The sequence below is a fragment of the Sebastes fasciatus genome, chromosome 2 (genome assembly GCF_043250625.1).
Source record: "Sebastes fasciatus isolate fSebFas1 chromosome 2, fSebFas1.pri, whole genome shotgun sequence".
Lineage (NCBI taxonomy): Eukaryota > Metazoa > Chordata > Actinopteri > Perciformes > Sebastidae > Sebastes > Sebastes fasciatus.
Window position 1 is genome coordinate 18,525,687 of NC_133796.1, and position 26,528 is coordinate 18,552,214.

The window sequence follows — 26,528 nt, forward strand, 5'->3', positions numbered from 1 at the left end:
TGTACTGCAGGAAAAATGATATAGAAGTGTGCGATAACAGCCCTTGAACTGTTTAGTCTATTCATTATGTTCCACATGTTGCTCTGAATGAGTAAATTGGCTGTACTGTACATAAGAGGGGATTTTTCCTCTGAAGATCAAACTTGAAAGCCCTGAAAGTGGTAGAAAAATCAACTGGGCTACTGTTTGTAAGGCATGAGTCTATTCTGCTAAATTATGTCATCCCAATTAAATTTTGAAACTATGACCAAGACAATCACGTCCATAGTGTGACTTACCGACAGCCTACTTTAACTCATCTGTACATTTGAAAGCTCTGCAAACTGAAAACGTTTTTTAAAAAGTCTAAATTACCTTCTGACTGTATGAACACTAACAGCGGCCAGTGTTATTGCAGGACAGACAAAATGGAGGCTCACAAACAACTTTTTTCCAATGGCTTTAACAGGAGACAACGGGGAAGAAGTGTTTTTTTAACAACAAAATAAAAACCTCATGTCCCTATTACAATCTGTAAGAACAAAGTGAAAGAATAATTCATCAAACAATTCATAAAACGCCTTGCTTCAGGCGAATCTCAGTGGTACACAGTACTGATTCATACACAAAAAACATGACTTTTCATTCATTCATTTCTGAATGTTCTGTTAAAAACCAACTGCGTAAAACAAATGAGAATATATCCAATAATTACCGATGGAAGAAATGTGAACTCTTAGAAATCTGTGTGTGAAGAAGATGAGAAGGACTCACCAGTTTGAAATCCTCTTCAGGAACTGATAAGGGAAAATTGATGAAAATAAATAACCCTGATGATGGTATTCAGAAGAGTTCCATTATAAAATAAGAAATTCTCTGTCAAAGCCTCCTTAAGAACAATGGTGATATAAGAGATGAAAAATCTGTTGTGTGATGACAATAATCAAGCGAAGAAAACAAAAAACAAATGCAAAAGATCTTTTTTTTTTTTTCTTAACCGGCTACACTTGACATCCCTCGTATTATAAATAATTAATATCATCTAGAAGATTAAATAAGAGTTTTTTTCTGAGCGATGGTCATCTGAACCAGCCAGACGACATGTGCAAATAAAAACAAGAATCAATCTACCACTCCATACGTCCCGGGAAAACCTCACTTCTCAAACTAATTTTCAGGTTCTTGTGAGTGACACACCATGAGAGAAAGACAACACGGTTTTATCTTGAACTGTTATAAATGCATAAGTAAGACACTTGAATCTCGGACATCCTGACAATTAAGACCTCTGTGAGATACATGGTTTTTCTAGGGCAGTTTTCATGGCATTGACTACTACACCACATGAAAGTAAAGATGACTAACACAGGACACCAAACATTGCAATATGTTGAAATGACACGTAAAGAGTATGGATGCCTGACTAGGCAAAAAGTGAGATTAAGCAGTAAAATGACCCAAATAAAGTTTGCTTTAAAATGATTAGAAATGAGAGTTAAAGCACTGGCGTTAGAATAAAGGATTGGTTTCATTGACAAAGTGTAAGCCTTTTTTCCTGTCTCAGTTCTCCACCCAGAAATCAAACCAGGACTCAGCAGATGATGAACACATTAGACACATATTAACAGAAATGTCAAATGTTAACTAGATGAGGAGGCCAAGTGGTGGCAAAAATCATTCTTTTGGAAAAAACAAATAGTAAACATTGACAATCACACACTGAGGGTGATGCCCATAATCCCCAAGAGAAGCAAACACACAGGCAGACAGAGCTTCAAATGATCCCATCGACATCAAGGCCGGTACTGATAGAGTACACTGAGTAATTATTTCTTTCCTACATTAATTGTACAATTCTCATTTATATGTTTTACAGAAATATTCCATACATAGCCAGACCCGCTTAAGAGTTGAGTGTTTTATGTTCAAGTTATCTGTGCATAACTGATGTTCACTGGCATGAACCTTTCACACTGAACCTGAAAACTGTTTGTGGATATTTTTTAGATTCTGATCAAATCATGTAAAGCCTGCGTTTAGTCCAGGACCAACACCACAATTCCTGTAGAAATATTGCAATATCTTTAAAAAAAAAAAAAAAAAAAAAATCGTACCAGTCTTATGTGCAACATGTCAAAACATTCTTCTGACAATATATACAGAGGTGCATTGTGTTCCTGTACATGTTGCATATGCTACACAAAGCTAAATCTACAGTAGCTCATTGAAACCCATAAACGGGTAGTTTGGACTTCTTAGTCCCCAGTGGCAGCCATGTCAGCTCACTGCAAAAGAGTTGTAGAGAAAAGGGCAGCGACATGTCAAATGTGAATAATACATAAATGCCCCACAGGTGACACAAAGTTTAACATTAAACTCCAAACATTCATTCAAAAGTTGATTAAGACATAATGATTTCATTCCAAGTAGTAGACCACAGAATGCTTTGTTCATTTTAAAATTTCATTTTTGATTTTAAAAAAGTCAACAATAAAAGCAACACTAGTGGTTGCAGCAGTTTGTAAAATGCCCATTGGGCCACTTCCCCTTTGTGCAGTGTGTGTGTGTGTGTGTGTGTGTGTGTGTGTGTGTGTGTGTGTGTGTGTGTAGAGAGAGCATCTCTTTTCCCCCTCAGTTAACAAACTATACATTGTACATACATTTCTACATCTCTGTGGGCTGCAGCTGTTATTACTTTGTTCTTATTCTTAACTGAGGGAGTTGAGTATCAGAGAAGTCAGTGAAAGTTTGTATCCAGTCGTGGTGGATTTATCCTCCAGTGACTTTTGAAGCTTAAGTATCACTGGCTGACAGTGAATGTGTGCGGAGACAGCGCAAAGCTGGTTCAATAGGACACTTGAGTCACATTATAAATGTCTAAACCTAGCTTGAGAATTTATAACCTATTTAATCTGGACAGGATCGAGAGGGGCGCAGGTCAGTTCTTCTTCTGTTATGCCGTCTCCATTCTCCAGTTAATCCTCTTTCTCTCTCTGCTCTACTTTCCCTTTCAAGCTCCTGTTGTAAAGGGACATCTGACCTATGACTTGTAGGCTCAATGAACCCTGGGATTGTATTCAAAGAGCATTAAAAATGCAGTAGAGCAGGCTTATAAATGCCAACCGTATCTGATAGAATCGTTAAGCCAATTAGGCAGCATAATAGCCACTTGCTCCACATAGCGGAAGGGACTGCAGCAGCTTCCTGGCGCCATTACCTCAGGAACATTGTCCCAGGAAGTAGCAGGGCCTGCCGGAGCCTTCAGTGATAAACAGTACGGCCAGCGGCTCCACATGTGATTACAGACTGCTTGCTGCTATGACCCGGGGGAAAACCAGTGTTGGATGTGAGTTATCCCGCTCTGTATCTGGCCAATGTAGAAGTCCGCATTCCTGGTGAAGTCCTGACAGACTGAGGAGTGGGGATCGCCCAGGGCACAGTAAAGGGCGGTGCCACCCACACTGATCACCACGGTAACCAGACAAAGCAGGAAGAGAAGCAGGCAGGAGTCTCCACCGCCGACATCTACAGAGAAGGAGAGATGGAGGGAGAGAGATAGTTGGAGGGAAGTTACAGAGCGGTGGATTAATAATAAAGACGAGCTAATTCATCTACTATTTTTGACAATGTTGACGCAATGGATTTGTACATTTGGTATAAGTTACCTAGTTTTAAATTTAACGTTACAAACTAGCTCACTTATGGTGAGGCAATTCACAAATTCCATGTTTATGGAGAGAGATTCCAATCTCTGACCCGTAGGCAATAAATACACAAACACACCCTGCTCATAGCCGTCATCAGGGACTTTGAAGCGGACGCGTCTTTTGGCAGAGATCTGGTCAGGTTGAGGCTCCAAGCTGGCAGACACACTGACGTTGTCCACATAAACGTGTCGCTTCTTCAATATGGAAACCAGGCCAGAGGCAGGAGACATCTGATGAGCAGAAAAAAAAAAGAGATATTAGGAAGCACAGACATTTATATCATCATAACATGATTTCTATTTATACCAAAACACAGTTTGATCTGTCTGTTCAGACACTGACAACCTCACCAGCCATGTCCACCAGGTGTCAGTACATCTCACAATCAGCAGTATTCAACTTTAAATCTCACTATCGATGCTCCCTCCAACAGATTTACAGTCATTTACCTTCATACAGTACCAGGCACTAATTCCCTATGAGAAAAGTTATGGACATTAGACCTCCAGCGATCATCCCAGGATCAACGCAAAAGTGCTAAAAATACATAAAACGACTGCAAATGAACTTTGCCCAAGTGGTATCAAGGCCAGGCAGAGTACCTGTCATATTGTGCAATACTTCTGCTTAACATTACATAATGTAGTCATAGTGCAGTCGTCCACCTGCTGCCTGACACAGAACTTGTGAGATGACTCCCTTATTCAGGCTCATAAATGTGAAAGTAAACAACTGAATGACTGATCACAGATAAGTAGTAACTTCCATATTGGTGACTAAACCTTGTAGTTTATGAACCTTTAAATGGGAAGCAGATTTGAGAACTTCTTTGTGCTATGAGTCCAATATTGTTCAAAATGCACCTGTTAACTCTGTAATGAAATAAACACCTCACCACACCTACTGTATGTCTCTGCCTGTTCCTCTCTTTTACAGAGATTTAACTCTGAAAATGAGTCAGTAACCAGCACTTGAGCGTAAAGCCAACCAATGAAACAATCGATGTTGAATAAATCCAGAATTTCAGTTTTTTTCTCAACACGCCGCACACAAATATGAAACCAAATTGAGATATCCATTAGGGTTGGGCTTCATCATCAACCACTGAGCCCCCCCCCCCCCCCCCCCCCCCCCACTGAGTTGTCACTTTTTCCCCCAAATCAAGTTCGAACTTCGAACGAATCCAAAGTAAAAGAGAATTTGTTGAAAATATTTCAAACCCAAACCCAGCCAACCCTAGTATCCATCCATCCATTCTGAAATATATCAGAATAACAACACAGTAATCCTGCTAGATGCTGAAATCGCATGTGCATGACACGATGCATGGCATTTTCAGTCAATTTTCTCTCCAAGTCTAATTCTCTCAGTATGGAAGATTTGAATGTCCGCATATCTGCAAAACAAATCTATAGCCTGAGGTAGCACAGTAATGGCTCCGCAATACCATTAGAGCTGCTCAACAGGGCACTGCACAGTCCATTATAAAGGGCCTAGATGGGCAGACACAGACAGACAGAAACCTTAAAATGAATGACAAATCGCCTATTCCTTTAAATGTGTCTGCGGCTCTTCCAGTGTGGTTTTGTTGAGATCAATAGTTATTATTTTAGACTCTTAGGCTGAGAGGAAGACAACATGTGACAAATCGTAACAGGTTATATATATACTTGTACAAGTAACCCTAACGCTGCATACACACACACCAGCATTTGAGCAAATTCATCAACAAATGCCCATAGATATCCAACAAATTAAATGTAACATAATTTGCTAAACATGAAAAGTCTGACAAGGATACTCTCCGTTACTCATCGACAGGAAAGCATGAGAACGTACACACCTCCTGTATAGTGATGAGTTTAGCCATGTCATCCAGTGTGGCAGCTCCTGTGATGATGTCAATTTGCTCTACTTCGTACTCCTCCTCTTCCTCCCATTCTTCCCCCTCCTCCTCATCCTGCTCCTGCTGCTTCATGTGAGCCTCTTGAGGAAGATGGGCCTCCTAGTGCAGTGATAATGAAATGCAGTTATAACTTACATATCAATATACAGTTGGGAAGACAGTAACCCATTTTGTCGCTCTACTCTCTATTAGACTGCGTTAACACAATTCTGATTGAAGCCATTTCAACGTATGTGTGTTAGTGAAAGCTGTGAAGTGAAAGCTGAGGTTGTTTCCAGGAAATAGTAATCTGGAATGGAGGAAGTGATTCACTTTGTATTTCCAGTAATAGCAACAATATTTTGTTAAGAAAAATAGTGGAACTGAGTAGTTAGCATGAGCTGTAGTAATCAACAGGAGAAAACAAATATGATACTGGTCCTGTCAAGTCATTACTGCCAAAACAAACAAACTAGAAACTCACAGATAACATAAATGACAGACTTATATATAAATTGTATTTCTCAATATTTACTTTGATTTACAGATTGTGATGCTGTATGTACCTGGGTCTGCTCATGTAGCTTCTCCTCAGCTAGGGCTTCCTGGTGCAGCTGTTGTACCTCCACCTCTGCCCCACTGCCCAGAGTCTCCACTGAGAGAGCTTTCTGACAGAGAGAAGAGTCTCTTTCCTTCTGCCTCTCCTCCTCTTCTTCCTCCTCTCCCTCATCCTCCATCTCCAAAGCCTCGGCCGCCTCCTCCACGTCCCTCTTCTCTTCGTCCCCTTTTGCCTCCTTTTCCTGTGCGGGACCTAAATCTCCTCCCTGCTGCTCTGCGGGCTTGGACTGATCCATTTCTCCAGCTGTAGGGGGGTGTAGCCCATTTCCTATGGCTGAAATGGTGTATTCTACCCCTCCTTCTGCCTCTCCTCCCTCTCTATCGCTGCCTTGCTTGTCAGTCAGCTGATCTCCATGGAAACAGTCCCTCCCCTCTACTTCCCTGTCTGGGTCTTCCCTGTCCTGTTCTGAGACCTCAGGGGAATTGAGCCCATCAGTCAATTTAATGGAGGGTGTGACTGGATGGCTGGAGTCTTGGGCTCTCTGCTCCATCCCTTCGTCTACCTGATGGACTGGATGAAAAAAACAGAAAAAGGTTTTAAGCATTAAATAAAGAGAGTTGGATGCTCTTGGTGGAGTTTGAACTTTCCTAGTTCATGTCACTAGAATCATAATAAATGGTCCACAGTGACAGTGATTTCATTACTATATGCAGGGAGAATTGCTCTCATATACAAACCCAAGGTGCTCAACAGACATAGACCTCTTAAAATACATCTTTTCAACACAGTTACACTCACAGTGTACACTGCAGTGGGAGCTGCTTGCAACTCACTTTCCATGTATCCATTGCCTGAAACATGTGGATGTAGCAGTATTTTATTTCTTAAAATATGAACCACCAACTGGAACAAAAATACACCAATCAAGATCCCTTGTTTTCCATGTGGTATCACAAACTTCTTAAGTGTGTCAACATGAACAGTAAACCATATCTGGGAGTCCACAAATGTTACATGTGCCAAAAAAAACAAAAAGCAGACAGTATATGGGATGTCCATAGTGGAAGCCGGCAAAGTAAACAAGACGAGTCTGAGCAAAACAAAAGTGTCAAATAAACCCTTAAAGTGAAATTTCATGTGATAATGGAGTATAGAGAAGTGTGTAAAGGCAGTTTGAGTGCTTTTGTGTTAACAGAACGTGTTTAGTGTGTGAGTATTTGAGAGCACCACCACCAGTGAACCACAGCTACATTAAACACGTTCTCTTGATTTAATAAAAAAATCCTTATCCTTGCAGTCCATCACATTGCTGTGTGTGTGTGTGTGTGTGTGTGTGAGCATGTGGGTTCAACATAAATGTTTTTTTTCACTGCCTGGTCAGGCAAGTGGGTCAGAAAACTTCTTGCCCAAAGTCAATTTTTACTTGCCCCTATGCAAGTTGTTTTATATATTAGCAGTTGTCAAATAACAACAAAGACTGAAGTTCAGTAAAGTAATATGGAGTTTCGCTCAAATCCTCAAAGACGTCCAACTAAATTTCTGTTTCCAGGATAATTGAAATGCTCGCTTGCACTTCAGCTCATAAACTCTGTCTTTACCCGCCACCATTTTCTCGCGAGTGCCTGATCGGTACTGCGCATATGCAACTCTTATCAGAGATGAGAAGGAATCAAGATGGCTTACACCTTCGCTACTTCCATCATCAGCTCCGTGAGTTGCTAGATTTACTAGCCCGACGTGGAATTTTACTTGCCCGGGGCAAACGGGCAGTCCTTATTGTTGAGCCCTGATGTGTGAGTGTGTGTGGAAGTAAAACTAATCATCATCACTATGTCCTGTCTCTCTCCTCAACAGTAAGGTACAGCAAAGCTACTGAGTGCATGCAATTCACACATTTACACAGTACAGTGTGAAGAGAAACTATTCCAGACTTTGCCCTAATGTCAGATTACTAAAACATTTCACTGAGTGAGACCATACAAAAATGTCAGAAGATTAAAATTCTCTTAAACAAGAGCTTTCTGCAGCATACCGGTGGTTTTGCATCCCTTAGCCTAATTACTACAAATCACACATGACTTGCATTATAACTTACGACCACATAACGACCACTTTACAAAGCATTTCACGAGATGAGCATGAAAGTTCAGGTCTGCTTGCTAACTTTTTCCAAAACTTTCAACTGAATCAGGAGATGCAGCTGAAGACACATTCTCTCTTCAGTTGAAAGCTTTGGAAAAAGCTAGTATGTGCACTTTGAGTTAGCCCATTCCTACCCTCACATGACATTAATACACTCACTCACCTGAGGTACATGAAGGCAGTGCACCACCTCCTTCAAATGTAGGCCTCAAAAGGTCCAGAGATGCACACTGTACACACAAACACACACATAAATATACATAATGCATGTACATACACTACACAGTTTAGTAATGCTACACATTATTTCAAATGTAACCCCTGGGTACATGCACACTAAACTTAACAGAAGTGTTCACCATGGACACTTAATAGACATTTTACATGCAACATCAGTCATTTCAAATGCAAAATACATTAATTCTGTCTTCATCTCATATTCATGTACATTCTCTCTGTAATACACACAGACACACACAAAAAATTATGAAGGTCTTACCTCAGCATCTCTAGATCCTGGTCTATGAACAGAAGAGGGAGAGAGAGAGACAGAGTGAGATGGTGAGAGTACTGAAGGTCTGTTCTTGGTTTCAGTAAATGAAGACGTGAGAGATAGGCGACCCCTCTCTACTCCACCCATCTAATATTAGCTAGAACACATTTCCCTGGCTATTACAACGCGTGTGTGTGTGTGTGTGTGTGTGAGACTCTGTGTGTGTATGTGTGTGTGCATGCAGGAGCTAAGAGAAGTGAAACCCTAGCAGTGTGATGGCTCAAATGTCTGAAAGTGCAACAGCAGCAGCAAAGGGCCATATGTTTAAACTATCACTGCAGTGCTCACCACACACAAAGATATACATGCTCATAGTTATACGGAGACACACACACACACACACACACACACACACACACAAACACACACTCCACCTGTCTGGGTGCATACAGCATATGCAGGTGAGTTTACGGTGTGAGAGGGTGTGTGTCTGGCAACTACACTTCGGACTTCCTATTAAATATTGAAAAATGCCAAGGTGGACTTGACTAATTTGTTACACTTGCATGAGCACAGCCCACAACAGACACACGCCACACACTCCTCACCAAACAACACACGCACACGCACAAACACACAAACACAAACTCTTTATTACAGAAGCATAATAGAGGATATTAATATGCAAATTTGCAGTCAACCGATTATTGTGCTGTGAAATCAACATTTTCTGGAATATTGCAACAACTTGCAAATATGCCACCACACGTGTTGTAGGTAACATTACCAAACTGTATATTTAAAGAAACAGTCTGACAGGTGGGTAAATATGTTTGTATTCAATCTTAACTATCCATTTGATCTCTGTTCAAATCAAATCAAATCAAATCAATTTATTTTTGTATAGCGTCAAATCACAACAGAAGTTATCTCAAGACGCTTTATATATAGAGCAGGTCTATGACCGTACACCATAGTTTAGAGACCCAACAGGATCCACCAAGCGCACTCTGTTCATCCCTTACAGGCATGTAGGTTACGTTATCAGCTCTGAATTTGTTTTTCACTGTATGAGAAAATGGACGTGTGCCGTGAGAGCGTGTGAGAGGTGTCAATTGTGTGACTCTCACGTTCAATGAGTGAGAGTTGACAACCCAGTTGCGTGCACCGGTGCATGTAGAACTGAGAATTGCGTGCCCAGCTAAAATTTTACATGCAATACTGTGCAAATGCATGAGGTATTTTGAGCCCTGAAAGAGTAAACACAAACACACACACATGCATGCAGACTGACCGACTGTGCGTCTGGCAGATGTTTTTAAGAGTGTCCAGATGTTGGGTTGCCAGGTCGGAGGAAGAACTTCTACACTGACTCTCTGAGAGAGATGGAGAGACACAGGGAGTTAAAAGCATTGTTACTATGAGGAAGCCTCTAAGAGCTGAGCTGTACGCAATAATGCAATCTAGCTCCATAATCCTGAATGTTTCCTTATGTAATATAAATTATATGATCACTGAAACTACATTAAATATACATCATTGGGAACCACTGGGTGAGACACAGAGGCTGCAGTCATAGCAGGCTTCAGTAGTTTTATGCTTGATAGCTGTGCATGTGGGCACATATAATGACAAGGATGATATTCAGTAACATGTAAAGCCCATGTGCAGCTGTTATATAGTACAATACTTATTCAATTTACAAGTGTAGTCTGTATAAAATTCTTGTACATACTGCTACTACTGTCATATTTTATTCTTTTCATGTGAATATCACTGATTCCTTAATATAAGACTCCTACTTCTATAGCTTCTAGAGAGTCCTTTAGAGACTTTCAAATGTAAACCCTGCTGTAAAGACAGGATCCAGAAAAAAATACATTTGTATCATAATGAATAAGTATTTTGTTTAGAAATATACACTATGTTTGTGTATATCTGCATGTCATGCATGTGTGCTGTGTGTAAATGTGTGTTACCCCACTGTTCTTGTAGTGCATTCAGGTTGTCCAATACTCTCTGGTGATAGATTCTCTCTAGTTGGATGCACCATAACGCCTTCTGGTCTGATAAAGTCTGGTTAAGAAACACATAAATACACACACACATGCCCTACAGGGAACAGAGGGAACTGTTTGCTTTAAAAAATAACAACAAATGCATCAACTCTAAAACTCTTATTTCTGCATTACAGCTGAGAGGGAGAAAAGAAAGTGAGGCTGACAAAATAGAGGGACAAAGAGAGACGAAGGCAGGAGGAGAAGGGGAAATAGAGTCGGGCCAAAAGAGATAGAGGGAGAAAGCGCTCCAGGATGCAGTCTCTCATGTTTATGGATATGAGCAGCCAGAACACAATCCTTCTTTGACATGGCTAAATGCTTTCTCTCTCTCCCTCTCTCTCTAACTAACTAACCCTCTATACATGCATGACATAGCTAAGCTTCCCTTCTCTTTGACTCTTTTATTTCTTCCCTCCCACTCTTTCCTCTCATTAAACCTGTCAAAATGTCCAACTCTTTCTCATGCTCGCTCTCCTGCCTTTCTTCCTCCTTTTCACCTACTCTGTTTTATGCTTTGCATTTATTGACTGTAAGTGTTTGAGTGTATTTGTATAAGAGTGTCTCTTTCTGTGAGTGTGTCTGCAAAGCATTTAGGTTGTGTGTATGCACTGTACAGTGACAATCGACATTTCAAAACAGGAACAAAGAACCTTTTGATTTGCAAACAGCTCAAACGTTCAGCTGATTAGCATCATATAGTTTCAACACAGGGGATGTCCAATCCCGTGAATGGCTTTGTTTAGGAGTGTTGATAATCATCATTTTACTCGGAAATTATCTGCAATCTTCCCTCAGCTGACAAGTATATTGTTTTGGCAACATACGGTAGTTTTCTTTCCTGTCACGTTTTAATCAGAGTATCTATCTTCCCTCTGTGTATGCGTCTACTTTCTCTCTGCCTCTCTACTTTGTGAGCCTCTGGGCATTTTGTATAAGCCAGCTCAGCTACTGGTGCTTTTCCTCTCTGTGTATCACCTCCTGTAATTACCCCTCTTCATGTTCTCCTTATCTATTCTATCTCTTTCATGCTTTATCGTCTCTCTCTGTTCGATGTTTTCTATTACCACCTTCTCTGTTTTCACAAGGTCTTTTTCACTCTTTTCTCCTCCGTCTATTCTATCTCTTGCTCTCTTTTTTTATCCACACTGTCTGTAAAGTCAGAGAGGCTTCAGGTAATCCACTGAAACTTTAGTGCAAATCACTACAAATCCTCAAACTCTAAATCCAGTGTGTTAAATGATGCAGATTAGAAAGCATAGACAAGTAGTAGTTAGCCAAAGACACAGCAAGGTTAACGCAAGCGTATGACACGCATAGCACAAATTAAAATGCACAGACACACACACCAACTTAATGATAAGGATACAGTCTTCGTGAAGGACAAAGGCCTCGGCAATCTGCAGAGAGAGAGAGAGAGAGAGACATTACAACTTTTAATAAAGTTACACCAGTTATGTCACAGAAACAGAAATCAGCTATCAACTGGCTCGATAGAGGTTTAAACCAGACTAAATCTATTCCTCATGTACAGTGGTTCTTGAACATGAGACAGGATCAGTCATAGAAAAATTTGATCTGACAAAGTTCAAGAAAACAGGTAGAAAGCACGCAAATATAGGACATAGAAACACCACACTACACAGAGCTGTAAATGTTCTGCTACTGCTGCAATGACTTCTTTAATCATTAACTATGACAAACACAAACATAATCACAAACACAATAAAACAGTTAAGCAGTTAAGCAAGTCCCTAGCATTTAGGAGAGACAGAGTGAAAATGAGAGTGAAAAGCAAGACACACAGCAAGACAGAAAAACGAGAGACCATGGTAGACACTCTACCTCTCTTCAGCAAGTGTCGCTTTCATGCTGCTCAGCTGATCTCAGAACAAGAGAAGTGAGTGTGTGTGTGAGAGAGAGAGAGAGAAAGAGAGAGAGAGAGAGGAGGAGGAAAGGAGGGCATACAAAGCTCTTGTATTTCTAATGAAGTGAGGGGCGGTGACGACTGAATGACCTTTATAGGTAACTGTACTGACACGCTTCAGAAACAGAGAGTTTGAATTTGTCCTCTGTTTTTTCACTATAGTTCCACATCAGTTACACCACTGATAAAGCTCATATTATCCATCAAGAGTACAGTCAAATATGGAAACCAACACTGCTAAAATGGTAAAAAATATAATATATATTCACTTCTAGATATATTTTCCCCTACCTTTCAATATTAATGAGAATATTTGTGATGTTGGCACATTACTAAAGGTGGGAATCACAAGAGGATTGAATATTATCACGATACGTAAGTCACGATACAATCTTATTTCCATTTTTTACATTTTGCGATATGCACTTACTTGAGTATTGTGATAATTTATATTGCAATTTATTAATTTTTTTCAACTGCAAATTATGCAGTTTGTCAACATCTGTTTTATCTAATGAGATACAGTTTTCACTCTGTTCATCTCAGAGTTTTCAGTCACATATCTTGAGGTCAGAGGTCAAGGGACCCTTTTGAAAATGACAACACCAATTTTTCCACGCCAAAATTAAGCCTAACTTCGGGGCGTTATTTAGCGTTCTTGCCAAGTGATTCCTTAGGTTTTCTAGTTTCATGATACCAGTATCTTCACTCTAGCTTTAAGACTGAGCCTGTTACAAACTCTGAAATACAGAATAGCGGCAGATTGTTAAGAGGTTAATAGTTAAATAATAATCGATATGTGACATCCATGTATCAATACAATATTGCCATATATCGCAATACTATGCTGTATCGATTCCCCCCCCCTACACATTATGTTTGTGAACTAAATCACTTTTGCAATTCAAAACTGATTTAAGTTTTGTCATAACATGTTCTCAATGAAGTCTGAACAAGTTGTCCATTCTTTGGCCCTCCACACTGACGCTGCCTTTCTCTGTTGGTTCTCAACTCCAATGATTTATATTTATGTTAATTGTGTTGGCTTCGAAACCTCTATGTATTTGTGACCCCTGCTTTCCTCTACGTCTTTTCTAATATCTTAAATAGCTTATCATACTGTTTTATTAGCGGCTACCACTGTACATGTTAAGTTACCGTATGAATGATAAATTCATCCAAGACACATCTAACAGAGGTCTGAATCTAAAAATAGTAACGCTTACATTCAATTCCACTTTTAAACTGGATGTTATAGAAATAATTATCTATAGGCGAGCATATAGTTAGCCTATCATATTCACTTGTCAGTGCAGTGATTTTGGACATGTCCATGAGCACTCGGCAGGAACCTTTACTATTCAGTCCAAAAGGACCAAGAAAATACAGCTTTAAATGTGTTTTTCAAACACAAAAAAACTTTTTTTTTGCCGCATTTAGGGCATCTACATGACCTTTCATCTTTATTGATTTACAATCAAGTGAGTCATGTCACGTCACGCTGTAAACAAAAAAGCAGCGTGTACAAATATGTTCAACATCAGGGTTGATGTGTAAGGTGGAACCCAGAATTATGGTATGCACTGCAGTACAAAAGTAAATCATAAAAGATTATTGATCTTTAATGTCCAACTTTAATTAAACCTGCAAAAACAGTGTAAACCACTTATAGCGATCACACAAATGCTGTAATATTTCACTTAGAGCAATCAAGTAGTCCACTTACAGTGTTATATATATATATATATATATACATACATACATACACACTTCACTCCCATGAAACTGTATTTTATGAATACGTAGTTCGGCATTGATAGACTACAGTTTATTTTCAGGCCTGCTAAAAAATTAGAAATGCATTGAAACCAGCGCCAAGCTGGGGCTTGGTAGCCTATTTGCACTACTGACATTACTTTATTACTTGTTAACAGCACAATACTGTTTCAGGCTATAGCCCAATTATAATTTTAACTACACAAAGCTATATTTTATATACAGAACTGTATTATAGTGTATATGAATTATACACAGTACAGTAATTTCATTTGAAAAGTGTTTCAAACAGCTGTTTTCTATTTTGAAACAGTCAATAAAATTCAGTAAATATTGAAGCTGTCTGTTTCATTATCTTATATTCATGTAATAAATATACAAATGTCAATTCGATGGTAATCTGCATGAGAAATAATAAGAAAAGAAAAATCGGTTATAATAATTATCTACTTATAGTGTTCAATTTAACTAGGGCAGTCGGTTAGTGGTAGTTTTTACACACAAGGAGGTTTGTACACTGATGCCTGTTTTCTCATAAAGATGCGTGTCCACACACACACACACACACACACACACACACACACACACACACACACACACACACACACACACACACCTCTTTATGGTGAAATCATTAGCTACAGTATTTTATCAAAAATGTTAATGTTTCGTGAATGTGATATTTGACCCTCATACTCCCACTACCCCCCCCCCCCCCCCTTTCTCCCTCTCCCTCACACACACCTGTTTGCCTGGAAGAAATCATAGCTCAGGTGTGCCTGGTGGAAACACTTGTAAATCAAACTGACAGAAATACCCACACACCCCATAACATACATGTCCTGTCATGCAAGTGTGTGTGAGAGAGAAACGAGAATAGACAGACTGAGTGTTTGTTTTTTTATGTAGTGTGTGTGTGGCTTATGTGTGTACATGTTTGTGTATAGACGTTGAAGACACCCATGCCTTAGGGTGCAAAGTGCCATTTCGATTATAGGCTTGAGTGGATAACAGTGATTTAACAACTAGTGTGAGAGTAGAGACTAAAATGACAGAAAGACAGCAAGAAAAAAAACTTAAAGAAACCATTAAAGAGTAGAGTGTCTGTTCAGGTGAGTGACTGACAGAATTACTCGTGGTATCTGACATACTATGCCAGAAAATAAGACAAACAGGTTACCTGGTGAAGGTACTGTGGAAGGTGAGTGTCATCTCCCCTTTGTGCCAAATCCTCCAGAGACTCCAGCAGGGCAGGGCTTGGAAGAGGCCCCGTGGCGCAGGTGGAGACTGAGAAACACTTGTCCACTGGAGTGGAGGTAATGTGTTCCCAATTTGAGGTTATAGGTCCTGTGGTGGTACTGGATTCTTTACCGGTGGTCGTAGGCCCTGTGGTGAAGGTAAGGGGTCCTGCTGTTCCGCTCACAGGCGTGGAAGCGATGGAAGTGTTGAGCCCCGTGATGCAAGAAGTTACTGTTAATGTCTCTGTAGTTGAGGTGATAGGTCCTGCATGTGAGCTAGCCAACCCTCTGGCGCATGTGGGCCCATGGTTGAAGACGGGCTCTGTGGATGAGGTAAGACGTTCTGTAGTGAAGTCAGTATTTTTTGCTATCCTGTCTGTAGCTCCTGTAGGCCCAGGTGGGCTGGTAGGCCTGGTGTCTGAAGTTATAGTTAGTGTCGTAGAATCTATAGACTCCGTGGTGAAGGTGGGTCCCAGTGTAATGGACCCTGTGGTGGAGGCAACTGATTCAGTGTCATGAGAGTCCACTTTGACATCACTCTGGCTCAGTTCCACTTGACTGATGGGATATGCAGTTTCTGGACTGACCACTGGAATGACAGGGGATGTAGGCTCTGGACTGGTCCCAGGGCTGAAAGGATATGGAGCCTCCAACAGACTGCCTGCAGAGGGAAAGAAAGACAGCAACAAACAGAGAGAGATGAGAGAGAATAACTGTAGACACCGTAATGCTGACTCCCAAACAGATCAGCTGTCTAAAACTCCTGAGGCCACAGGTGAATAACGGACTGTTACAATACCATACTGACAATTAGATTTGAGACAACATTCAGAAGATTAAGTCAGCCCACTATTCACTAAATTAGTAATATACAACTTGTTTAAGTAGGAATTAGGGCTGTCAAAGTTAACGCGGTAATAACACTTTAACGCAACTTGCAATTTTTAGGTTGTAGCCTAAGGAATCCATTGATACCAACCATATCATACTAGCTTGTCACGAAGGAGGCTAAATAAAGCTCCAAACTTGCGCTACATTTTGGTGACGAAAAACTGGCATGGCCATTTTCAGAGGGGTCTTTTGACCTCTGACCTCAAGAAATATAAATGAAAATGGGTTCTATGGGTACCCACGGGTCTCCCCTTTACAGACATGCCCACTTTATGATAATCACATGCAGTTTGGGGCAAGTCATAGTCAAGTCAGCACACTGACACACTGACACACTGACAGCTGTTGTTGCTTGTTGGGCTTGAGTTTGCCATGTTATGATTTGAACATATTTGGTATGCTTAATGCAGTACCTGTGAGGGTTTCTGGACAATATTTGTCATTGTTTTGTGTTGTTAATTGATTTCCAATAATAAATATATACTTACATTTGCATAAAGCAAGCATATTTGTCCACTCCCATGTTGATAAGAGTATTAAATACTTGACAAATCTCCCTTTAAGGTACATTTGACACAGATAAAAAAAATATGTGATTAATTTGCGATTAATCGCAATTAACTATGGACAATCATGCAAATCGATTTACAGCCCTCATTCAAATCCAAAGAAAAACAGATGGGTTGCTTCAGATTTTAGAAAGATGTTTGAAATGATTTTACAGCTATAAGCTAATACCTGTCTTTTGATGGACGAGAGCTCTAGAAACCACAGAGAGCAACTGAGTCAGTTACTCCTTCTTAAAACACCCACTGTGCAAGTATATTAATACTCTTTGTAAGTGACTGGAGATGTTAACAGCCAATGTATTATCAAATCAAATTAATCTTTGTTTTATTATCCAAAAAAGCAAATTCGTTGGTCAACATTGACCTGATGAAAAGTGAAATATACAACATATCTCCCCCCTCAATCCCACGCACACACACACACACACACACACACACACATTAACAAACAAAGTTATGTCAGTTAGTTTTGGGTCATTGCACAAACCCACTAAACATACAGATGTAACTATGGGAACGGTGTTAAGCTAACATTTTCATAATAGCTCATACACTGTTGGTAAAAAATGTGACAACACTGGAGCGGCCCAGAGCAATGCTTACCAACAGAGCGACGTTTAATTTTCTGTGTGTGAGCAAACGAAGACGTGCAAAAATGTGAGTCATACGATGATTTTGTTTGACAAACACTGTTACAGATTACCATGTCTGGCTAGCGAGAAGGGAGTTTCTCTAAAAGTTTACTGATCTACTATCTACTCTTTTTCTCCTCCGGTGCTTTTATCTTACTCTTCATCCATCCCTCTCCTCAATTTCCTTTTCTCTCTCACGCTACACGTAGCCTCCTTACATCTTATTAGTCCTGTTTCACTCCCTCGTGTCTCTCAGTCTCTCAGTCATGTGATCAGAATGACATAATCACCCCCCAGTCAGACTGACCTCAAATCCATAATGCTGACCACTTAAAAACACAAAATATTACACATTAAAACAATTCACGTCAGTGTCTGTGGCTTAGAGGTACTCAGTCACTTTGTTGAGTTAAGATTATTGTTAGGCACTTGGGATGAAGGACTTCTTAAACCCATTTTAGTTGCCAGAGGGACTCTATAGCACCTCCCGGATGTCAAGAGCTCAAACTGGCTGAAGAAAGGATTGGAGCTATCTGCCATGATACTCTATCCCATACAGGATACTCCTCGCTTTCTTCCTCGTCCTTTCTGTAAAAAGTTAAGGCAAGGGCTTTTGGGTTGACAATCTCAGAGTGTTTTCAGGCAACTCCACAGCACTACAGAGCATTTTAGCCTCTTTCAGCTCATTGCTTTGGTTTTACCATCTGCCAAATGTATTGTGTTGTGGTGTTCTACTGCCCCCAAATGACCAACAGAAGTATCACTTAGCAAAAACTAAGCATGAGTTTAAACAGTACTGTGTGTGAAAGTGTATGTCCATGTGTGTATATAATATGACTTTCTCTTTCATGTGTGTATGTTTCCTACCGGTTTCTGAATAGGAGGAGTCAGTCATGGGAGTGTCAGGAGACTGACAGCGAATTAGACCGCTTGATTCCTCTGATTCCTCCTCCTCTTCATCTTCCTTCATCACCTCATCAATGTCTTCTTCCTCCTCCTCCTCCATGTCCCTCCCATTGTTGTTGACAGAGGATTTTTGTATGAGCCCTTCTGCCTCTTCATTTTGTGAAGGAGAGAGACTTTGAGACTGTGCGAGCGCGTTTGTCTCGTTGAGATTTCGAGTTTGGCCAGTGAGAGCTTCGGGGCTGGGAAGGTTATCACAGAGGTCAGCCCCGCCCACCTGAACTTGTGACATTACTCTGCCCTCCCTCTCAAGCTGACCTAGAGATAAAATAAAGGATCAGTTGGAATTCCAGTAATATCAATAAAGTAAGAAAATCAAAGAATAATTGAATTCCTATGAATATCATTTAGTTGACTTTGACTCCATACTTAAAGGTCAACTGCAACTTGAGACAAAGCAACCACAGCATAGAAAAAAACAGCCCCCAGCCTTCCTCATTCTCAACAGCTTTTAGTTGAGGCTATTTTACTGTAAATCCAATTAGTATTTATATTGTGGTTTGAGGTTGCTGTACTTAAAGATCTTGAGTTTATATTTTGTGTTATGCTTTAGTGAAATTTAAACTCTCACCACCATGATCCATCGGACAACGTTTGAGCTTTCAGCATGAAGGTCGCCGCCGCCTATTAGACAAGCCCTTCTTGAAGCCTGCAGATAAGGAGAATGAGACAGAAGACAGGCACATGTCAATGACAGAAAGTATGAGCAAGGGAGATTAAATCAGACTCCACTCAGAGGTAACAGAGGGAGAGAGAGAAGGAGAGAGAGACACAAAACAAGTTCGGCATCATTCCTGAGTTGTCAAACAAACCCTGGAAGAGATTTAAAAAAAGCTTTCAGAGTGTAACAGTCCTACCAACACCTTGTACTGCAGTACAATACTACAAAGAAATCTGTATTGATGTACACTGTAATTTCACATTATGGGGATTTCAGAACACTTTCGCTGACTCTTAAGACACAAACCTGACGATGCATAATATAGATATGTATATACAGTATATACATAATAAACAACAAACCTAATAACTGAAAACTCTGTAAAAGTTCTTAAGCAAAATAGTGTCCCACAACTTATCTGTCAATAACAATATCAGTCAACTCAGCATCTACTTGCTCACAAGAATAAAGCTCAAAGGGAAATTTAGATGTCAAATTGTTAGGATTTAGGTTTCACAAACGGCTTGTTATAAAAAGAAATTAAGTATTTCAATGAGAATGGCTTTTGAAATACCACGAAACATTAAATGCAGAGAGCAAGACGGGGAGAAAAAGGGAGAGAGAGAGAGACGCTAAGACATTTACAAGTTGGCTAGGGTGCTGTTAATTTATTGTAAAAGGATTTATGATATGGGAAGAGCAGCAACAGTGACAATTTACAATGTGAACCCAGAATATAGAAGACAAGGTGAAATGCCACAGGGAGACAAGGGGCAAAGTTATGCATGACATAAGGCCTATACATTGAGATGCGATTAATCATATTGTCCACCCCTATTTACATACATGAGCCAGACAGAATACTATAGTATAAACCACAGCAGTGCAATCAAAAACAACAACACTACGGCCTCCAAAATGAATATAGAGTTAAATCAACACTTCTCTGACACAGTGAAAAGTAGATTTATTGCAGGGCGTTGCAGTAGATTGTGAAACCGGTAAATCAGTGTACCGTGCAAATCAGCATTGTGCAATAGCACACTTTTTAATTTTACTGCCTTACTTTATGTTCACGGTTGATTCAGCAATAAATTCATCACAAAAACTGACAGGTGCAAAAACTCTGTCAACTCTGTAGTTTTGTCACTGTTGCTCTTTACAACCAACCTCTGGACATTACCTTAACTACCCAATGTAAACACAGTACGGCTGCAACTAACGATTATTTTCATTATCGATTAATCGGTACATTATTTTATTGATTAATCGATTAGTTGTTTGGTCTATAAAATGTTAGAAAATGGTGAAAAATCTCAATCAGTGTTTTCCAAATCCCAAGAAGACATCCTCAAATATCTTTTTTTTGTCCGCAACTCAAAGATATTCAGTTTACTGTCATAGAGGAGTAAAGAAACTAGAAAATATTCACTTAATTTTCTTGAATATTTACTCAAATTGATTAATCAATTATCACAATATTTGCCGACTAATTTAATAGTTGACAACTAATCAATTAATCGATTAACTGTTGCAGCTCTAAAACAAATGCAGTCATCATTTTGAGTGTTCCAGACGGTCACATATACACATGGAAATCTATAATACCTCCCTATGTAAAGTGCCTCCCACAAACACACACAAATGACTCTTAAAACATTGCACTGACTTTGCCCCCTATCCCTGGCTAAACTATGCATGACCGTATCCTTCGGCAACACTCATTTTAACATACAACAACTGTCTTACTAATGTTGGTGATATTTTGACTCCAAGCCCTCCACAAACACACACATCCAGGCTAATGAAAGCCTATCTCAGAGGAATATGGCTGTCCTGGTTTCCGCAGCACTAAGCTAATTGCTTTTTCTGTAACCCTGTATTTACCCTGTGTAAGACTCAGACTCAAACATTTAGACAGAAAAATGAAAGCCAGGACAAACACACCTACCACAACTTTGATTCCTTATGTCCACATTCTTATTAAAACTCGTATGGACATTATAATGCTAACACATATAATGTCACATAAATATCTTGGGAGATGAGACAGTAAACAAATCAGCACTGCTGCCTCTAAAGGGAGGAGAGAACCTATGGGATGACATAACCCTCTTGCGTTTAGGTTGCATCATCAGCTCTATATATTGTTACATGAGACAACACGTTCTGGATACGTGCCTTATCAATATATGGCTGTTTCTGCAACTAAAGGCATTTTTAAGTCCCAGCAATGAAATTTGGGATTTATGTTAAAAATGTGTCCCAGTCCTTACCGCAACACTGAACAAATACTAGAGTCAAAGTTTTATTCAACGGCAAACATGGAAACAAACTATTGAAACTATGGAAACAGAAGTTAGCAAGTGAGCATATGGATGACAGGTTGGGTCACCCACATAGGTGACCCTCAAGATCAAGAATCAAACAAGTTTGAGATCATCTTTTCTCCTGAAGTATTTATTGTGTGTCCTTACCATACAGCTTAGTGATTGTGTATTTTGAACTACATTTAAAAAATAACTTCCTATTACCGTTGAATTCATGTATTTTCGATGCTAATAGTCAAAGCTAACATAGCAGACCTTGAGACACCTAAAGCTGTTGCGGTAAGGACATTAGACAGTAGAATTGCAATATTTGTCATAAAAAACAACATACATGTATTATATATATTTTTTTGTGCATGAAGACTGACATCTGTGGTTACTTGGTTAATATTTCGGAGTTTAGAGAAAATCAGGAAATCCCTTATTTTCAAAAAAAAAATTTATATCAATATTTGCAATGATGCACAAAGCTTGATGAAAATGAATTTAAATGTCTTATATTATAGAAATTTAAAAAGCAAAATGTATAAAATTAACATTATTGTAATGTGGTAAGGACATTTAGTATAAGAATAAGTGATGAAAACCATAACAAATAAACATGTATACTATATGTAATGTTGTGTACCTGTTTATATGTATTACATACTCTGATGGTTAAAAGTAAAATTCACAGAGGTTGATTTGTTTTAATTTGGGAGAGTGAAAAGTGACCGTAGTTGCAGAAACACCCATATACAGTATAACAAAAATGGGAAGCTAAGTCTGCTTCCTAGATATTAAAATGGCTTTAAGGTACATATATAAATGAGTATTGTATGTGAGGCTGTCTTGGAGCCTTCTTACTCCGAGCTCTGAATGTCCCTCCGGAGGATAAAAACAGTCCCAGGCCATGACAAACAACTGTGACATTAAGGCTTACGCAACAACGACCTTCAGTTTACACATACACACACACACACACACACACACAGGTGTTACCGTACCTGTCATACATATTTATTATGCTTTGTAGTTGTTGTTTTTTTTATGTTTACAGTATCCTTTAATGCCCCTCTCCCACAGAGCCATCTGTCCATACAACCATCCACCCTCCCCTCTTTATGTCTGCACCCTACTCCCCAGGGGACCATGAATAATGAAAGACAGAAGAAGGGACAAACTGAGTGGGGAATTCAGCCAAAAGGACAAACACAAAAGGTGGAGGAAACAGACCCTGTACTGTCAGAAGCCACTGCAAAGACTGGAGACAGACTGCAGAGATACAGACAGACAGGAGCAGGGCTTAAAAACAACATGACATGAACTGACACTGATTATGTTTAGATATATTAGACGTTTTATAAATGAGCTAAACTCACTAAAAAATATAGCAAATGAGACGTAAAATATTTGCAGTAAATTGCACCTAGTCATTCAAAGAGGTGGGCCGTTGATGTTGACTATAGTCACCAGTTTAGGCCAGCAAGTATCTACAGTAAGGTTTGCTATAACTCGGCTAACCAGTTAAAATATGTGTAACTTTAGTGACTAACCTGTTTAGAAAGGGAAGAGGGTGTCTTAACAAGATGTCCATATATTTAACATTAGCTAATATTACATAAATTGATGAGCTCGAAGTCAAAACATGAGCAAGTGACAGCAGACGGGGACTGTCATTTCCACCATGACACTGACTGGTAACTGGTAACTAACTGGTAGCTAACTGGTAACTGCCTGGTAACTGCTTGCTAACTGCTTGGTAACTGCTTGGTAACTGGTAACTAACTGGTAACTGGTAGCTATCTGGTAACTGCCTGGTAACTGTTAACTGGTAACTGCCTGGTAACTAACTGTTAACTGGTAGCTAACTGGTAACTGCCTGGTAACTGGTAACTGCCTGGTAATTGGTAACTAACTGGTAACTGGTAAATGGTAACTAACTGGTAACTGGTAGCTAACTGGTAACTGGTAACTAACGGGTAACTGGTAACTAACTGGTAACTGGTAGCTAACTGGTAACTGCCTGGTAACTGGTAGCTAACTGGTAACTGGTAATTGGTAGCTAACCGGTAACTGGTAACTAACGGGTAACTGGTAACTAACTGGTAACTGGTAGCTAACTAGTAACTAACTGGTAACTGCCTGCTAACTGGTAAGTGGTAACTTACTGGTAACTGGTAACTTACTGGTAACTGGTAACTAATTGGTAACTAACTTGTACGTAACTGGCAACTGGTAACTAACTGGTAACTAACTGGCAACTCACTGGTAAATAACTGGCAACTGGAAACTAACTGGTAACTAACGGGTAACTAACGGGTAACTAACTGGTAACTAACGGGTAACTAACTGGTAACTAACGGGTAACTAACTGGTAACTAACGGGTAACTAACGGGTAACTAACTGGTAACTAACGGGTAACTAACTGGTAACTAACGGGTAACTAACTGGTAACTAACGGGTAACTAACGGGTAACTAACTGGTAACTAACGGGTAACTAACTGGTAACTAACGAGTAACTAATGGGTAACTAACTGGTAACTAACGGGTAACTAACGGGTAACTAACTGGTAACTAACGGGTAACTAACGGGTAACTAACTGGTAACTAACGGGTAACTAACTGGTAACTAACGAGTAACTAATGGGTAACTAACTGGTAACTAACGGGTAACTAACTGGTAACTAACGGGTAACTAACGGGTAACTAACTGGTAACTAACGAGTAACTAATGGGTAACTAACTGGTAACTAACGGGTAACTAACGGGTAACTAACTGGTAACTAACGGGTAACTAACGGGTAACTAACGGGTAACTGGTAGTTAGTAGTGATAACTAATAGGTTTGATAAAAAGCTTGGCATGTTAACGTTAACAGTAGATGATTGTGGGATCAGCTTGGTCGCTATCGTTACGGTTGAAGCCTGTGCTGATTTAACGTTGACAGGCTTGTAACGTCAGTGATTCATCAGACTGCTGGTAAACGGTTGAATAGCTGGAGCTAATGCTAACGACTGTCCGGTAATACCTGACTCTAGCTAGCTGAACAGCGAGCTAACACTACGGAGACACTAGCTAACTAACGTGAGCTAACGTTAGCTGAGTGAGAGCAGACACATCTGGCCAGCGGAGAAAACCTCTCACACACAGCTTCATTTGCTGTACAGGAAAAGATGCTGCCTTTCAAATCCTTAGCTAGACCTTTTACAACTCCTGCGACACGAAGCAGTGGACCGGTACTCACGTCTGAACGGGGTGTCTGGATGATAGGAGACCGAGCATCGGACTGCTGCTCTGGGGATGTTGTTGTAGTGACTGTAGGTGTTACCGACAGACAGGCAGGGGGTTGTTGCTATCGCTGCTGTCATCAGGCCTGCACTGAGAGCTGCTGGTGGGCGGAGGGTGCACTGTCGCCATCTGCTGTTTCTACACCGTCACTACACGTCAGGAACATTTACTGCAAACCATTTAAAGGTCCCATATCATGCTCATTTTCAGGTTCATGCTTGTATTGTGTGTTTCTACTAAAAAATGTTTACATGCTGTAATGTTAAAAAAACAACTTTATTTTCCTCATAATGTCTGTCTGAATATGCCTGTATTTAGCCTCTGTCTGAAAAGCTCCGTTTTGACGGAATTGCAACAGAATTGCGTTGCTAGGCAACAGCTTGGGTCCATGTGTACTTCCTGTCAGCTGATGACATTCACATAGGTAGATAGATAGATAGATAGATAGATAGTAACTTTATTGATCCCGAGGGAAATTCAATTTTCCAGCATCAGAGTTCCATAGCGCAAAAACATGTTAGTAAAAAGGCAGTAAAAGAAGTTAGTAGTGCAAAGTAAAAACTACAAAAAAATATACCAGATATAAAAATACCAGGAGATGAAGAAAATTGTTAAAACTGAGTATAGTGCAGGGTAAAGGCTGTGTTACAAGATTTTTAAAAAAGTGAATATAGTGCAGAAGAGACGGTTAAAAATGAGTATAGTGCAGGGTAACTCCAGTAGCTTAGTCTATGAAAGTGCACTGTGTGCATTATTATCTGTCCTGGTTACATACACTGCAACCAGGAATAAACTGGAACACATTTAGAATGTTTGCGTTTAAAATTGTGTAAAGGGTCTAAATATTGTATATTCGTGACATCACGAATGGGCAGAAATCCTGACAGCTTGTTTCAAATGCAGAATTTCTGAATACGGGCTGTGTGTATTTCCCTGTGGATTGAATGTTCCAATACTTTCACAGTATTTATATAGGACTTAAGCCTGCTTTATAATAAAAAAACATGAAAATCTCACTTTTTTCTCTTTAAACTTGCAGTAAACAGAATATGTTTGGCATCATTAGGCTAAAAAATCCATAATAACCTTTCAGCATATTGTGATTCAAGTGCTCTGAGAGAAAACTAGACTTCTGCACCTCCTCATGGCTCTGTTTTCAGGCTTTAAAAATCTAGCCCGGGAGACTTTGGCCAATCACAGGTCATTTCAGAGAGAGAGCGTTCCTATTGGCTGTGCTCCGGATCGTGGGCGGTGCTTGGTAGTTCTTCAACTGATCAACATGGCTCACAAACTTTCTCATTTTACAGCTAAACAGTACACTACAAGATGTTTCTGAAAACATCTGAAGAGAGAAATAGGCATTACAGTAACAGAATATTGATTCATATTTGATCAGCGCTGCCTAGTTTGACCGTTTTTTAATCAGAGTTTGAGAGTGATTGACAGC

At 39.8% G+C, this 26,528-nt stretch overlaps 1 protein-coding gene across 1 annotated transcript; it reads right to left on the reverse strand.

Annotated features, from left to right (window-relative positions):
* Positions 1 to 1,281: 1,281 nt before the first annotated feature.
* On the reverse strand, positions 1,282 to 25,176 carry cnsta (consortin, connexin sorting protein a). The gene is made up of 13 exons (XM_074612544.1): positions 25,038 to 25,176; positions 19,390 to 19,467; positions 18,723 to 19,076; positions 15,706 to 16,424; positions 12,192 to 12,222; positions 10,745 to 10,831; positions 10,060 to 10,141; positions 8,772 to 8,793; positions 8,436 to 8,502; positions 6,138 to 6,700; positions 5,530 to 5,691; positions 3,763 to 3,916; positions 1,282 to 3,504 (listed from the first exon to the last, which is right to left on the reverse strand). Exons 2-13 carry the CDS (start codon positions 19,400 to 19,402, stop codon positions 3,296 to 3,298), a joined length of 2,463 nt encoding a protein of 820 aa, XP_074468645.1. The 5' UTR covers positions 19,403 to 19,467; positions 25,038 to 25,176; the 3' UTR covers positions 1,282 to 3,295.
* Positions 25,177 to 26,528: the final 1,352 nt, after the last annotated feature.